The sequence below is a fragment of the Barbus barbus genome, assembly GCF_936440315.1.
Source record: "Barbus barbus genome assembly, chromosome: 50".
Lineage (NCBI taxonomy): Eukaryota > Metazoa > Chordata > Actinopteri > Cypriniformes > Cyprinidae > Barbus > Barbus barbus.
In genome coordinates this window covers 9041816-9055680 of record NC_136728.1, presented here as the reverse complement: position 1 = coordinate 9055680, position 13865 = coordinate 9041816, and the positions used below count along the sequence as shown (strand labels likewise).

General features: G+C 40.6%; 1 protein-coding gene across 1 annotated transcript; it reads left to right on the top strand.

Moving 5' to 3' along the window:
• The first annotated feature begins 887 nt into the window (after positions 1-887).
• On the top strand, positions 888-9815 carry ciartb (circadian associated repressor of transcription b). The gene is made up of 6 exons (XM_079414119.1): positions 888-1047; positions 3565-4048; positions 4583-4658; positions 6064-6142; positions 7584-7719; positions 8106-9815. The coding sequence occupies exons 2-6, from the start codon at positions 3605-3607 to the stop codon at positions 8511-8513; spliced, it is 1143 nt and encodes a 380-aa protein (XP_079270245.1). The 5' UTR covers positions 888-1047; positions 3565-3604; the 3' UTR covers positions 8514-9815.
• The last annotated feature ends 4050 nt before the right edge of the window (positions 9816-13865 follow it).

Below are 13865 nucleotides of genomic sequence, written 5' to 3'. Positions count from 1 at the left end.
GTTCATATCTAGCTAATTATTAAAAACATACTGCTTCAAAATTTGTATTTTGGGAATCGATGTGTGTAATTTCCATTGCACAACAAAATGTAAAAGTATTGTCAAGTTATGTATACCACAGGCGTTATTTTACTCATAAACCCCATAGGAAAATCTCGAATGAACTCACGGCGAAATACTCTTGGGTACTTTACCGCCGGTTTTAGCGCAATTTAGCGCAGTTCGCTAAACACCGATATTCTAAAAGATTTGTAACACAAAACACTAATGTACTTGAGATATGTTAATGTATAATAAACATGATACTTTTTCCAACATACCTCATAAAACAGATCCTAATGGAAAGAGCACCAGCAGCATATCTGTTTTTGTGGTTACCCATTGAGGCTAATTTCTGTCTATTTGTAGACAGGTAAAAAATATCCCCTCTAACCTGTATGAAAACATTGTTAAAGCACTATGAACTTTTACTTCCTTTGGGGAGTAGGGTGGCCCCTTTAATTAGTGGGGTCAGATCCTCCCTAGCTCCCCTATTATTAACACCAGGCCTGCATCTAATCAAACATCTTACATTTTAAAAGCGACCAAACCCAAACATATGAGAGGGAGGTGCATCTGAGCGTCATCCCACCCAAGCTAATGAGGTATAAAAAAAGTTACTGTGAACAACAACAACAAAACAAATAAAAAGCTCTCTGAGTTGACACTCTGTCCGCCTGTTGGAATGAAACCGATCCGCGTGTCCACGTGTTTTGTCACTTTACATATCATTTTAATATGTAAGCTCGTCTCTCCTATCAGCCGAAGCTTGCTTCCAACACAAACTCTATTTGTCAGATTCCGGTCTGGACGCACAAATCGGAAAGCCCTGCGTTGTTGTGCCCGCCCTCTCAGACACGTTGCGTTGGGAGAAGTAACACGGGGCCACACAACTGCAGATCTACATCCCTGAAACCACGTACACCTCTCAACAGAGGCTCGAGCGGTGTCTTTGGATATCCTGCTAAAACAAAGGACAGTGCGACCATTCGTCCCATCCGGCTTGAGGTAGGACCCGCGTTTTAAATAGCAGCGATCGCTTCTGAATTTGTGTTTTATGTTAAATATGACAAATGAAAACCACTGCGTTTATATAAAGCTTAATGTATAAGAAATGTTGGAAGATGTCGCATCCGCCTATTTTAAACGGATTGTAATCTAAGTATCACTTTTAATACTCATTAATGCATTTATAGCGTTAAATGTAGCTTACACGATTTGGTCTATATTGTTTTTTTGCTTTGTTTGTATCGGTTTTATGCGATTCGTTTTTATATATAAACTCTTTTACGGTATGTTTTAAAAGGTCTTGGCTGGCTGTACGGTGTTAGTCATCACAAGGGCCCCACCCTCTGTTATCAAACAGGGACATTAATTCATACGGCTTTTGTTTTATTTCATAGCCGTTTTAATATATATATATATATAACGTGTTGCCTATAGCAACCGATATTACTGGCAGGCGTGCAAGAAACAGGTCTCGGTTACACGACTTCCTACATTTGTAGACGCGCTACATGTCGCTATTAAATAATAGTCACGTGCCCGCTTTGTCTGCGTTTATACTGGTAGCTAAACGTAAACACGCGAGCTTTCAATGATTTTCTTTGTTTTGTCAAATTACCGGTAATAAAGGGCCTTTTCATCCGCGTCCCCAGCTGTCGACAAAACTTGTAAAGTATCCGATGTAGGCAGCTTTTCGATATGAAAGAAGCGTTTGTTTGAAACTTTTGGCGAAACTGGTATTGACAGGAAAAAGCTGGTCAGCAATTATGTCCATTTGGAAAGACTGATGTTTGTGACTGTTATAAAGCCAGTTAGTCGCGTGCTTGAGGTAGAGCTATTACATAATGTGGCTTTATTGAACTCAGCAGTCCATTTGTTTGCAAGTGAATGTGCTTAGGCAATCTGAAAATCTTTTGATACTGTTGATGGTGTTACATACAGTTTATGTAGTGCATTGTACATTTAGATATCTATATCTATATTTAGGCTACGTTTAATGCAACGAGTGTACATCTCTTAGTGTGCAGAGTCAAATGAAGGAATTGATAATGTTTTAAGTACATATACCGTATTATAAATTGAGTTACGGTCATGCAAAACTTGTGTAGTGTGCATTTAAATTTTTTTGGAAAAAAACCTGAAAGTAAATATTATACTGTAAAAAGACAATATTGCTCTTTACTTGTTCAACCTACTGTAATGAACCAGGATGATTCAGTATTAGTATCACTTTTAGGTCACCTGACAATAAAGTGTGTGTGCAGTTTCCATTTTTAGTTTATTATTTATTTAGTCATAAATATGTAATTTTATGAACATGCATCATGTACACGTCCATGTACTCAACCTTAAAAAGATGAGTGGTCAGCACCCTTAGAGAAAGCAAAAAGCATTTTCTTCTGTACAACGTGTGCCTTGATTCATGGCTTGCCTCATTAAACATGACGTTGTAAACACTCCTTTTATGTGTATTCCCCAAGGCCCGTCTATTATAAATTACCAAGAACTGATGGAATTGATAATACAAACTGAAAAAAAAAAAAAAAATACTGGTAATGCTCAAGGCCGCAGATCTGGTCCCAGCTGTGTGTTCCTGGACTATTATCAAATCGCCCCCTTTAAAAGCAAGCCCACAAAAGAATTTAATTTTACATGTAACCAGCAAACACTACGTGCATTTAGGCACAAACTAGTAATGGATGAATCTTAGTTATATATTAATAAAAGGCCACAGAAGGAATGGTACTATAAAAGCAGCTTATTTCTAGGTCCTTTGTTCTGTGTCAAATGGTGGTCACCATGGCTGCGGCGTTCGGGGTCTCATTGAATAAACAAACAGGGCTTTGAACGTGTGCTTTTTTGTCACCTGCTCCATCATAGCCTTCTAGTTCTGTAAGGCTACATTTTCAAGTGTTTTTCAATTAGGTGCAATCAGAACAAACAAATGCATGTGCTGCACAGGACACACGTGTTCCAAACAGACTGCAGAACAAAATCTTATTTCAAACATCTGTTTTGAATAAATAAAGACAGTCTCCCCCTGTTGCAACCATATTATGCATGAAACGTATACGTGTAAACAAACATTATTCTATTTAGGTTTTGTTTTGGTTCTGTTAATGTACAGAAGAATTGGTGGTGTTATTAACAACACAAGAATTAATCTTAAAAGTTCTCGTCACTGTGAAACAGCAGCGTCTGTTATGGCTGCTGTTTGTTTTTAGTGTCTGTGTGAGACTCAGGTGGTGTGTCTGGAAAACACGCTGGTCTGAGCCTACGTGAATTCAGGGTTTGACGATCCGTACTAACGTTGCCATTTTGGTCCACTGGTATCTGCAAGACTTTGAATCTCGCAAATAGGTCCGAAAAAGACAGTTTTTGCTTTTTTTATTCATGTCAAACCAATATAGTGAAAGACAGAACATTGTTTCTCCATTAGGCATGTTGTACTGTGTGATGGTGTTTATTATTAATGTTTATGGAAATTGGAGATTAAAGTACTCCCTTTTTCCCCCACAGGTCAGTGATGGTCCGTGCTGGTTAGACCTTGCTTCCTAAGATGTCAGCTTCAGATTCGGACTATTCCATTGACTGGCTGGCTAGTGACGATGAAGACAACGATAGTGAGTTAGAACCAGACTGTACCAAAGCGCAGGGACAAACCACCTTGCCAAAATCCCCCTCCTCGGGGGTCATCCAGGGGACCCAGACTTGCCAGTCGCTCTCAAAGAAGAATGGAGATAAAGGGGAGGTAATGGACAAAGAGAACATGAGCTCTCGGGGAAGTTCTCCTTCTAGCTGCGATAGTTCCGACTACAGCGAAGGCAGTGGCCATTGTCACTTGGGACAAGAGGCTCGGACCAATTACAGCCGGTGCCCCGAGAGCCCTGTAGGCAGAAAGAGACAGGCGCTGAAGAGAACATGCAGCTCCATGGTCGCGGAGCAAAGGGAGAGGCAGCTCACACCTGAACAAATGGAGAAAGACAGGTTGTTCGCTTGCAAGGTGAGATGTGCCACTTATTGACTCGTTGGCATGCCAGGGAAGGGACATGGTGTTCTTAAAAGCAGCCTTATCTCCTACATGATCTATCTCCACCCGAGCAAAATAAATGTAAAAAAAAAATACTCGAAGCAGAACCACTTCCAGGAAGACCCCTCCTCCGTGTGTTCCTACTAGGTGAAATGTGAATGAATCACACGAGGCCACTGAACGAAGAAACTCAATGTTTTCCTCTACCTTGTAGAATTGCAATGATAACTCATTCCATTACATTTGCACAAATGTGTGAGAGAGTAGATGAGTCACTTTGTTTTGTATCATGGTGTCGTTGTTCTTCTGGAAATTATGAGCCGTACAAAGGGTTGTCCTAACTTGATTTTTTGTTTTTTTAGATGTTTATAGTAATTGACAAAGTGTACAGTCAACATCCTGAAATGAAAACATCAAAACTCTGCAAATGTTCGAGAAATGCTAAATGTGAAAAGCTCAACATTAAATAACTGAAGGAAATACTGAATGATGCTCTTTGTTTTGCAGTGCTTGGAGCTGCAGTGTTACATTCACCCACTGTCCTCGATCCTTAATGGCCTCCGCTCAGGCAGATACCGAGAACGTGAGTAATCCTTCATTCGTTTGTATTAGTCTTCTGCATATCCAAAACCTTGCCTAGTTAGCTAAATATACAAGGAGATCAGCCAAACTAGAGGCAGCAGGCCATGGTACGAGAAGTGTGTCATGAGATATGGGACTGAGATGTGTCATGAATATACATGAAATGAGGCTCTCATATCAACCACAGTCATTTCCTGGTGGAACATACCAACTCGCTTAGTCATAATAAAACGTGCATGCATGGTTGAAAGATGCACGTCTAAAGCAGTGCAAACCGCACGCCTCCAAAAATACCCAAGGACCTCGACTAAAATACCAAAGGCACTAGAGATAAGCTCAAGGGTTTGGATTGGCTGATGCGTTTGTTTCCCTGACTAGTGGGATAAAATATTCTAACACTTAATTTCTAGTGATTTATTGTCAATTTGATTTTGCAGATACTATTTAAACTAAACTGAGCTAGACAATGACATCTCTGAATTCAATAATGAAATCCCTTAACTGAAAATTGAGTGTTTAATCTTATTTTTATACATTACTGACACTCTATCCTCCAATTTGATAATGTTAAGTGCTTTGACACAATCTGTATTGTTAAAAGCGCTATATAAATAAAGGTGACTTGACTTAACATTTGACTCGGTGTTTTGTGTGGCTTATGTAACTGTCAATAAAAATACTGTAAAATCTACACCGTCGCACTGTGTCCTAACCAGGTGACAAAGGGTAATTAAAAGCTGTCTGTTTTTGTCCTAACTAGCCAAGTGACACTGTTTTGTAGGTCACTTCATTTCCCATTTTACACCGCATTAAAATCACACTCCTCATGCATATTAAACATCAAACCTATACAGGGATATACTAATTGTAAAAGTTATGAAACCTCTCAAAGTTAAATGTAAAACCATGAAAGTGGTGCCATCTAAAAAAGCATGGTATTACTCTTCTTAGTGTTACTCGTTCAAACAGAGAACCACCCACACGATATTCTGGTTGACTGACTGTTACATTGCACAGCATTTTCACTTTCAGTCCGGACAGAAAAATAACTTGTTCCTGAAATCTTGATGCATAGTGGCTGGTTGAGACACAAATTACTGTAAAACACCAACAGATGGTATAAGCAATATTGCGTACTTAAAAGTTATATTGTCTAGAACCCCACATGTGCTAGAAAACAGGTTGCGCATAAGGCGGACCTGCTTATAAGGGCTCTGTCTGGGACCGCTGTCAATGCAAGGTCTATGGACGACACCGGACTTCCTGGCCACAAAGACAGCAAGTCTGTCCTCCCACATGCTTCACAAGAACCCATCTGCCTTGCAGACGTAGCGTGGCCTGTCAGAGACAATAATCTGGCATTGCTTGTAAAAGAAAGAGTTTAAGCTGTATGTTCTTCTTTTCAGGCCTCAGCACTTTTCAAGAGAGTGTGGCCATGGACCGCATCCAGAGGATAATGGGGGTCCTGCAGAATCCCTGCATGGGGTGAGTTTCCTGCTGTTTCTCTTCACCTCACTCACGGGCAGCATGAGGGTGGGCTTTAGTCAGCACAGCACTCCATCACGGATCGATAAAATGGATGTTGTGTCCATTTACTTAATCTACCTCAATCCACTTTCACCTTCTTGTGAGGGAATCTTGTTTCAGTGCTTTGTGTTAACGCACATTAGTGGCAAAGTTGAATTCTCCCACATCACTTGTGAATGACTTTTACGCCCTCGGTACTGGCTCTGAGGCTGTAAGTGAATGAGTCAAGGAAATGTGAAAACACATGGCCTCACAGCATGATGCAGCAAGGGGGGCCGCAGGGCCAGTGCGGACATGCCACCACAAATCTAAAAGCGGCTGGACAAGGATAGAACTCAAACGCAGGTCGTTAAAAATGTCCCAGCTCCCTTGTGGGAGTAGCCTGTCATCCGATTGATTAGCCTTCCACTGGCTAGACAGTGCAAAGACTATGATGTCGTCTTTGGGAGGAGTCGGTGTTCTCTTGCATCAAATGACCTCATAATGGATCGGGCTGGGCTTAGGTGCGTCGTTTACTTTTCGTCTTAACTGCATCTGGCACGCAGCCCTGGTCTGCTCTCATTGTTTTGCATTGTACTGCTTCACGAAGTCCAACATTCACGTGTGAGTGCAAAGTCTAGAACATCTAGTCCGTTGGTGTACTTTGGGCCGCATCCAACAGTGTCGCAACCTGCACGGCAGGAAAACACGCCTGGCAGAAAATACGCATGAAATGGGCCACTGAAAACATAGATGATGAGGTTTTGGGTGGGGTCTTAATTCAGGCCATCTGATCGAGGCGGTGAGCCAAGTAGACACGGGCACCGAAGCGGGGGCGTTGCTGCCTCCTCACCACCTGACCTCCATCATCATTCCATTGTGCCAGCTGGCAAATCCCCCAACGCAAAGACACATCAGAAGAGGGAACTTTTAGCAACTTTTATGGCAGCAGCCGTTTAAATGTAAAATACTGAGAATGGGGCCATAGCAGATTCTTTCTTCATGTGACTTGCACTAATCCCCATTAACCATCTGTCGGGGGCTGGTGTGAGTCAATGGGCACCATGTGCGTGTGTCTGCATCACTGCTCCTTAGTGCAACTATTTATTTTCCCCGTGACGTGGATGCCCCGCTGCAGGCTTATGTCTATATTTAGAGGCGAGGGAAACGGTTGCTCTCCATGCCACGTGTGTGTACAAACATGTGTGAATCAACAGAGGAGTTGTTCTCATTTTGAGAAACACGTTTGTGTGTACTTTATGCTGCGTACTTGCGATTAAGTGCTCTTTTAACTCGCCTGACACCAAACAAGGTGTTACAGAACAGTACAGACTTCCACTTGTCACATCAAGTCTCTAAACTGTTTTTAGTACATCGGTGGGTTACCAGAATTAAAAATTGTCCTTCCTGTGCCATGCAGAGAGAGATATGTCAGCATCATCCTGAAAATGGAGGAAATGTTGAAGAACTGGTTCCCTCACATAAAACCTCAACGAAGCGACCAAGCCAACACTGCAGCGCTGATGGAGGAGACGACCCTGTCTAAGAAACCCAAGGTAAGGCACTTGGAAGAGCTGTCACGAACATGTGTATGTTAAGACGACAGGCTAATAGAAAAGGAGATACTGAAATACCCATTATACTTTAATCACTGGACCAGAGAGGAACAGGACAGACAAGAAGGGATTAAAATCTATTTTTACAGTTGGACAGGTATAAAATGCACAGCTCATGTTCGCTAAGAACAATGGCGGAACAGAATAGGTAATTTTGGAAAGCTTTGACAGGACAGATAAAAGTCATTCTTAGGCTGAGAACTTGGGACATGCATTCTAAATTAGATTTTTCAGTCTCTTTTAAACATTGTCTTAAAATCATAGAAAACCGTTTGCAAATATTTGCATTGGAATCTTAAGTAATTCTCTCTTTCAATACTTTACAGTTGTCTCCAGCTACATCTCCCCTGCTCACTGGCATTGCAATCCCTGCCACCACAAGTGCCCTTTCCATGGGTAACAAGGCAATGAGAGTCAGCGACCTCACTCCCCCAGGACCCTACTCTGCAACCAACCTAAAATGGCTCCACACATCACCCATCTGCTCCCTGGCGACTGAACAGGCTCAAGGGACAGTTCGGAACTTTCTAACATCCCACAGGGACGCGACACAGGACAACTCCGTGTCCTCCAGCACGGACCTTCTATGTAAGACAGCGTCTGCTCCCAGTCGGCCACCTCCGGCAAAGATTAACGCACCATGCCTTGAGAGACTTCTTAAATCCACAGAGAGTATCATCACCCAGAAAGCCCCAGTGGGCTTGGGTGGCATGGCAGCCGGTGGATGGTCCTAGTCCTTCGAAAAGGCTCTGGGAGATCAGAGCCTAGCTAGAGCGTGACTGCCCCCAGCTGGTCTGGAGTCATCCGACTCCAGCACAATCCCTGCCTCCATTCTAGCCTTGCGGAGAGGCACAGAAAGCAGCAGAGGGAGTTCAGCGTAGCCCAGCAAAACAGCGATGTGTTGATGTGTTCAGTTACGAAGTGAAAAGTGTCGGGAGTGTGATCTTTGTTGCGTGTCTGATGTGTACGTCTGCATCTATTCCCTTTCTGTTGGACTGCAGAGTGAGTTGCAGCAGTGTGTGTGCGCGTGTGTGAGTGTGGGGTGGGGGGGGGGGGGGGGTTGGTTTGTGATCCTGGCTCACCTTCGTACTTTACCTTTTGAGATGGTTTCCTCTTAAAACAAAGAAAGAGGAAAAATCTCCTGTGGCAGCAGCATCCAATGAGGCAGCATATTGGTATCTGTGAAAATCTCTAGACAAAACAAAGCAGCCTTTTTTTCCAGATAGGGAAGGGAAAAGAGGGAGGAATTTATTCTGGGAACACTTCAGATATTCCAGTGTGCTAGTGAAATCTATAGTAGGTGTGGTTGAATGTGAATTTATTGCTCTAGTTTGCTCTTTGAATCCACTCTATAGAGTTGATTTAATGTGACTGTTACTTCATAGGTTTAAACTTCTAGCTAAGTTTTTTTTGGTACAACGGTTCTACCTCAATCTGACACCGTGTCTCCGGTAGTGTACAGATACAATAAGTACGTACACGCAAGTAGACTCAGAGCGAGGAAACTTCATAAAGCGCATCAATACAGTGAGCGAAACACACCGAACTAACACGGGAGTCTCACTTCACAATAGAAAGCTCTGGAGGCTTGACTGGTGCCATTGTAAAGAATGTGAACTGCAAATTTTCGCTTTTTTTTTTTTTTTTCTCCCAAGCCTCCCAGTTCAATGGCATATAGTGCCTGTCAATTCGATGTCAAACTGTGCCTCTTCACTGGTTTTGAAGGGAGAGCGTGAACTATCCAGAATAACTGACGCCTCTGAAGGATGTACAAAAGAAAATCAGGAACCTTCAAAACTCCTGCCATTCATTTTCTGCTATCAACAAGTAAATTATTTGAAACTCATGCCAACTACTTCCTGTGGTCATGTGACACAATGACATTTCGGATTGCCACAGCTGGACAATATCTAAGAGGGAAAAGGTATTAACTGTGTACATATTTGGAAAAGTTGTTAATTTACCCTTGCAAAGTGGCCTTTATAGTGTAATATTTTATACTTTCAGAAATAAATGTGGTTATATTTGTTTGCTGTATTCCATTTGTCTGAAAGAATTTTGTGTTTCAACTGATCACATACATAATAGTCGGCTGTTAAGGTTTTTTTTTTAATTGGACAATGCTAATATCTGGGTAGCTGAAATAATGCAGAAAGTGGAATATTTAAAATATGTGGGTTTTAGAGATTAATAGATTTATTTTTTTTATATTTTTATTCCATCAATGACATAAAAAACGGATTGCTATGCAAGTCTGGCATATTTCTCAAGGATTAATAATGATACACCACATCTAATTTGGCAGCCCTTGTGTGCATTGTTTTCAGTATGGCTTTGATATTGCACCAGGAGACAGTTGATCACAGACCTTTTTGTTTGCTACACTCATTGACATTCTGATATGAAGACATCTATTCAAATATCAAAGCCACCAAAGCGTTCAAGTCACTCTAAAAAAAAAAACCCTCCCAAACAAGGCTAACCCATGAAGCAGATCTGTAATATAGCTTTCGCTAAATCACAACTTGACCTTAAAAACTGAATCTATTATCTGTCAGAGAATATTGAATAAAACAGGATTTGTCTCGGGTGATTAACCACTCTGCCGTTTCTGGGAAGAAGGTTGAACGGGGAACGGAGAAATGCAGAATAAAACCCACATCCTCTGAAGAATAGAAAAGCAAATGTTTTCCTGGAGAGTGAGTAATTCAGATGTCCTCCTCCTTGATCCCCCTTCTTTCCATTTCCCTGCTGTGCAGAAAGTCAAAGTCGGACACTTATACAATCAACCAGGTGCACTGAGCAATGGCACTCTCATTTCTCATTATAGGTATACTGGGAAGAGGGTTCATTTTGGTATCCAGTCCACTGAACAATTGTAAAGAGAAGTGCAAATGTTCTGTGAGCAGATTAACAAATTACACTTCTCCTTCACTAAGAAGACTGAGTGGAAGTTAGGTCAGCAATGACCCTAACCATTTTGACTGCAAAGACATGATTCATGTGCCAGAAGGTCATGCAGTGGTAAACTCCAAAATTAGTTGCAAGATTTGAGGTATTAATAATGTTAGAAGAATAACAGTGCTACTAATACACAGGTAGGCAGAGTCTTATTATCTGGTCTGCAATATTATATGAGGATGACAGAAACTTGGGGGATATATCCGTACAACCACAAGAAGTCACTTCCTCTTGGCAAGAACTATAACTGGGCTGCTTTGTCTGTGCAAGCCAACTATTTTTTGCCAACCTTGAGGCATTATTTGGATTACTTACAATTACTTAGTACTATTTATTATTAACACTATTACTACTATTACTTTTTACAAAAACTAAATGAGTGTGTTGCTTGTTCTTCAGAGACTTTCAAGGAAGTCAAATGTAAGTATAAACATGAGTAATAGGGATGTATGACAGTGATAGTGACGTCAATATTATATATTTATATAATGGACAATATTTAACGGTATGGTAATTTCCACCTGTTTTTACATTTAATGATCTAGAGTTGTTAATCCAGTAGTGTTTAATAACACTAATAGTTTAATAACATTGTTAATCTTTAGAAGATCTTAAAATTAATATGAGTCTAGTGTAGTGTAGTGACTCCTAAATTTGTGTTTAAATATATTTTTATTTTATTATAAAATTGTAATGTTATGTGATATTTATCAAAATAATTAATGGCTCATCAGTATGAACCAGAATTCATCCCCACTTGGTGTTTTTTTTTAAGGGAGTAGCCAATTCTGAGTCACTATGTCCAAGTTAGGAAGAAAAACAGATTTACCTTTGTGGGAGTATTTTGTAAACATGTAAAATGCCTAAATCTATGGTACAATGTTTTTTTAGCATGGGGGACGGGCACAAACTTTACACACATTTTAAGGCCGATTTTAAGACCAATTTGCACCCCCGAACGATTGGGGTGGTGTGGACCGAATCGAAGTTTGTCGCAAATGATTATTTTTTCACTGTATAACAGACCACGTGCCAGGAGAACCAGCTGACAACATTGATTGTCCTCCATGTGTTTTTCTTCTCTAGTTAAATTTGTCTCATGTCACTGTGAAATCATTCCTACAATCAGCAAGTGTGTGGTCTCGTCGAATTATCTAGTGTGCGCGTTAAAATTGGTTTAAACTATCTTCATGTCTGTGGTCTCCCATGGTTTTAAAATCGGTTAAGATTTAAAAATTGTCTAGTGTGTCCCTGGACTTTGTTGCATTACTGAAGGCACCTCAGTGTGAACGGGCATGACTCTTTTGAGAATAAATACTGGCTCGCAAGCTTGTGGGGTGTTTTGTACATACTGAGTGTGGAAAGACTATGTTTCACCAGGGTAAGATTAATTTCAAGGATTTTAATGAAACACTGAAATTAATGAAACTGGCACGCTTTCCCTGTTCTTCAGGATTTAACATTTGTACTCCGTGGAGATTTTGGTGGACTGGTATCAAATGCTAACTGACTAAGCTGAAGGTCTTGGCAATTAAAATGGATCAAAACAGTAAAAGGCCGCTACTGTTTGACTGTTAGGCTCAGTGGTATCACACAGTGGTCACAAGATGTCGAGTCCAGATTAACAGTGGGAAGAGGGGAGGTCTGGTCCAGCCCAGATGGATTCAGTTTCTGTCATGTGAGGGATGTGGTCTCGTTCTCTTTTGCTATTTCCATACACATTTAGGCCAAACTAAGTAAAAAGGGGGAAGTTCATTTAAATAGGAGGAAGAATGACATGCTCAAGTTCAGAGGTTTATATAAACCGAGTATTGTAAGTGTAATGTTGACGCCAGTTGGCGAAAAGAAAAACACACTAAATTCTGAGAGATGACAGAATTTTTAGGAGGAAGGTCAGTTGTAATTGCTCATTTGATATTCACGTCACCACAGCAACACCAATAAATTAGATGGAACTTCAGTAAAGGTCACTGCACCTCTGAAGTCCGAAATACAGATACTGTAAATACAAGATACACATTCTTTGAGCACCAGAGGAAACAAGGCAAAACGAGGCAAGTTCACTTGTGTCTTTTGTGCCTTGTTTTTTGTGAAAAGTCTTAGAATAGATTCCCTCTGCTATTTAACAACAGTGTGGCTCATTGACTTTGGCCACTCATCCATTTAAGTAACTAAAGTTGCATTTATATTTCAGCAGAGGAGACGGGAAAAGCTCTACTCATTCATAAGAATATGTGAAAGTCATCATTTAACATAGAGTTGGAGCCAAAAGTAACATTAAAATTGATACTCTTGACTTCAGAAAAACCACAGGACCTAAAGTCAAGACTCTGTTGGGTTTTATGCCAGAGAAGGACAAGGCCAAAGCTCGTATATCAATGCACATCAAAGAAAAATTATGAAAAAGCAGTATGATGCAGTAAGCAGTATGATGGTTTATACCATGTGTAAATTGGTCAAGATTTACTGCTATTGTGTTTATTCCATGGTAGACACATTTCTGCGGCTAGTGGGCAGGACTGTGGGCGCTCAATGTTTTCACATGTTTTTACATTGAATTTGCAGCAAAATCGTGATATATACCATTTCCCATGGTATGAAATTTATCATATCATTGTGATGGATAGATTTCAGTCAACTTTCTTGCCCACTGTTAATGATAACGGACAGTAAAAGTGACCCCGTAATTGACATTAATAAAAAAACTCAGCTAATTATACTAAAACATGCTTTGAATGTCATTTTATAAAAAAAAATACTCAGTGAACCCATTTGTCCTTTCTGAACATCAGCCATTCGTTGTGTAATAACGCCTATTTGTTCTCATATCTGTGGGGCGAGAAGCATCATGGCCACGCACTTACAAAATTGCTCATTAACTTGTTAAGTAATTCAACAGGTAATTCATCCCCACCACAGAGATAATGATCTCATTTGTCACAGAGGGGCTCTAAATAACTGAACCATCAGATACAAAAATAACCATCGCCATTGTAATGATCAAACCTTGCAATCAGAACATTATAACTGCTCCCTATTTCTTTTCATATGATTCTGCTACTGTTACCTGCACAGTAGTTCCTGATGTTCTTTTAAACTCTAAAAACTTATTGCACTGTGTTAAT

Excerpts from the sequence above, each read along its gene's own strand:
- ciartb (XM_079414119.1), top strand. The coding sequence starts at position 3,605 with ATGTCAGCTTCAGATTCGGACTATTCCATTGACTGGCTGGCTAGTGAC. Across the intron at positions 4,659-6,063 it reads CTCAGGCAGATACCGAGAAC|GCCTCAGCACTTTTCAAGAG; the intron begins GTGAGTAATCCT and ends TCTTCTTTTCAG. Across the intron at positions 7,720-8,105 it reads CCCTGTCTAAGAAACCCAAG|TTGTCTCCAGCTACATCTCC; the intron begins GTAAGGCACTTG and ends AATACTTTACAG.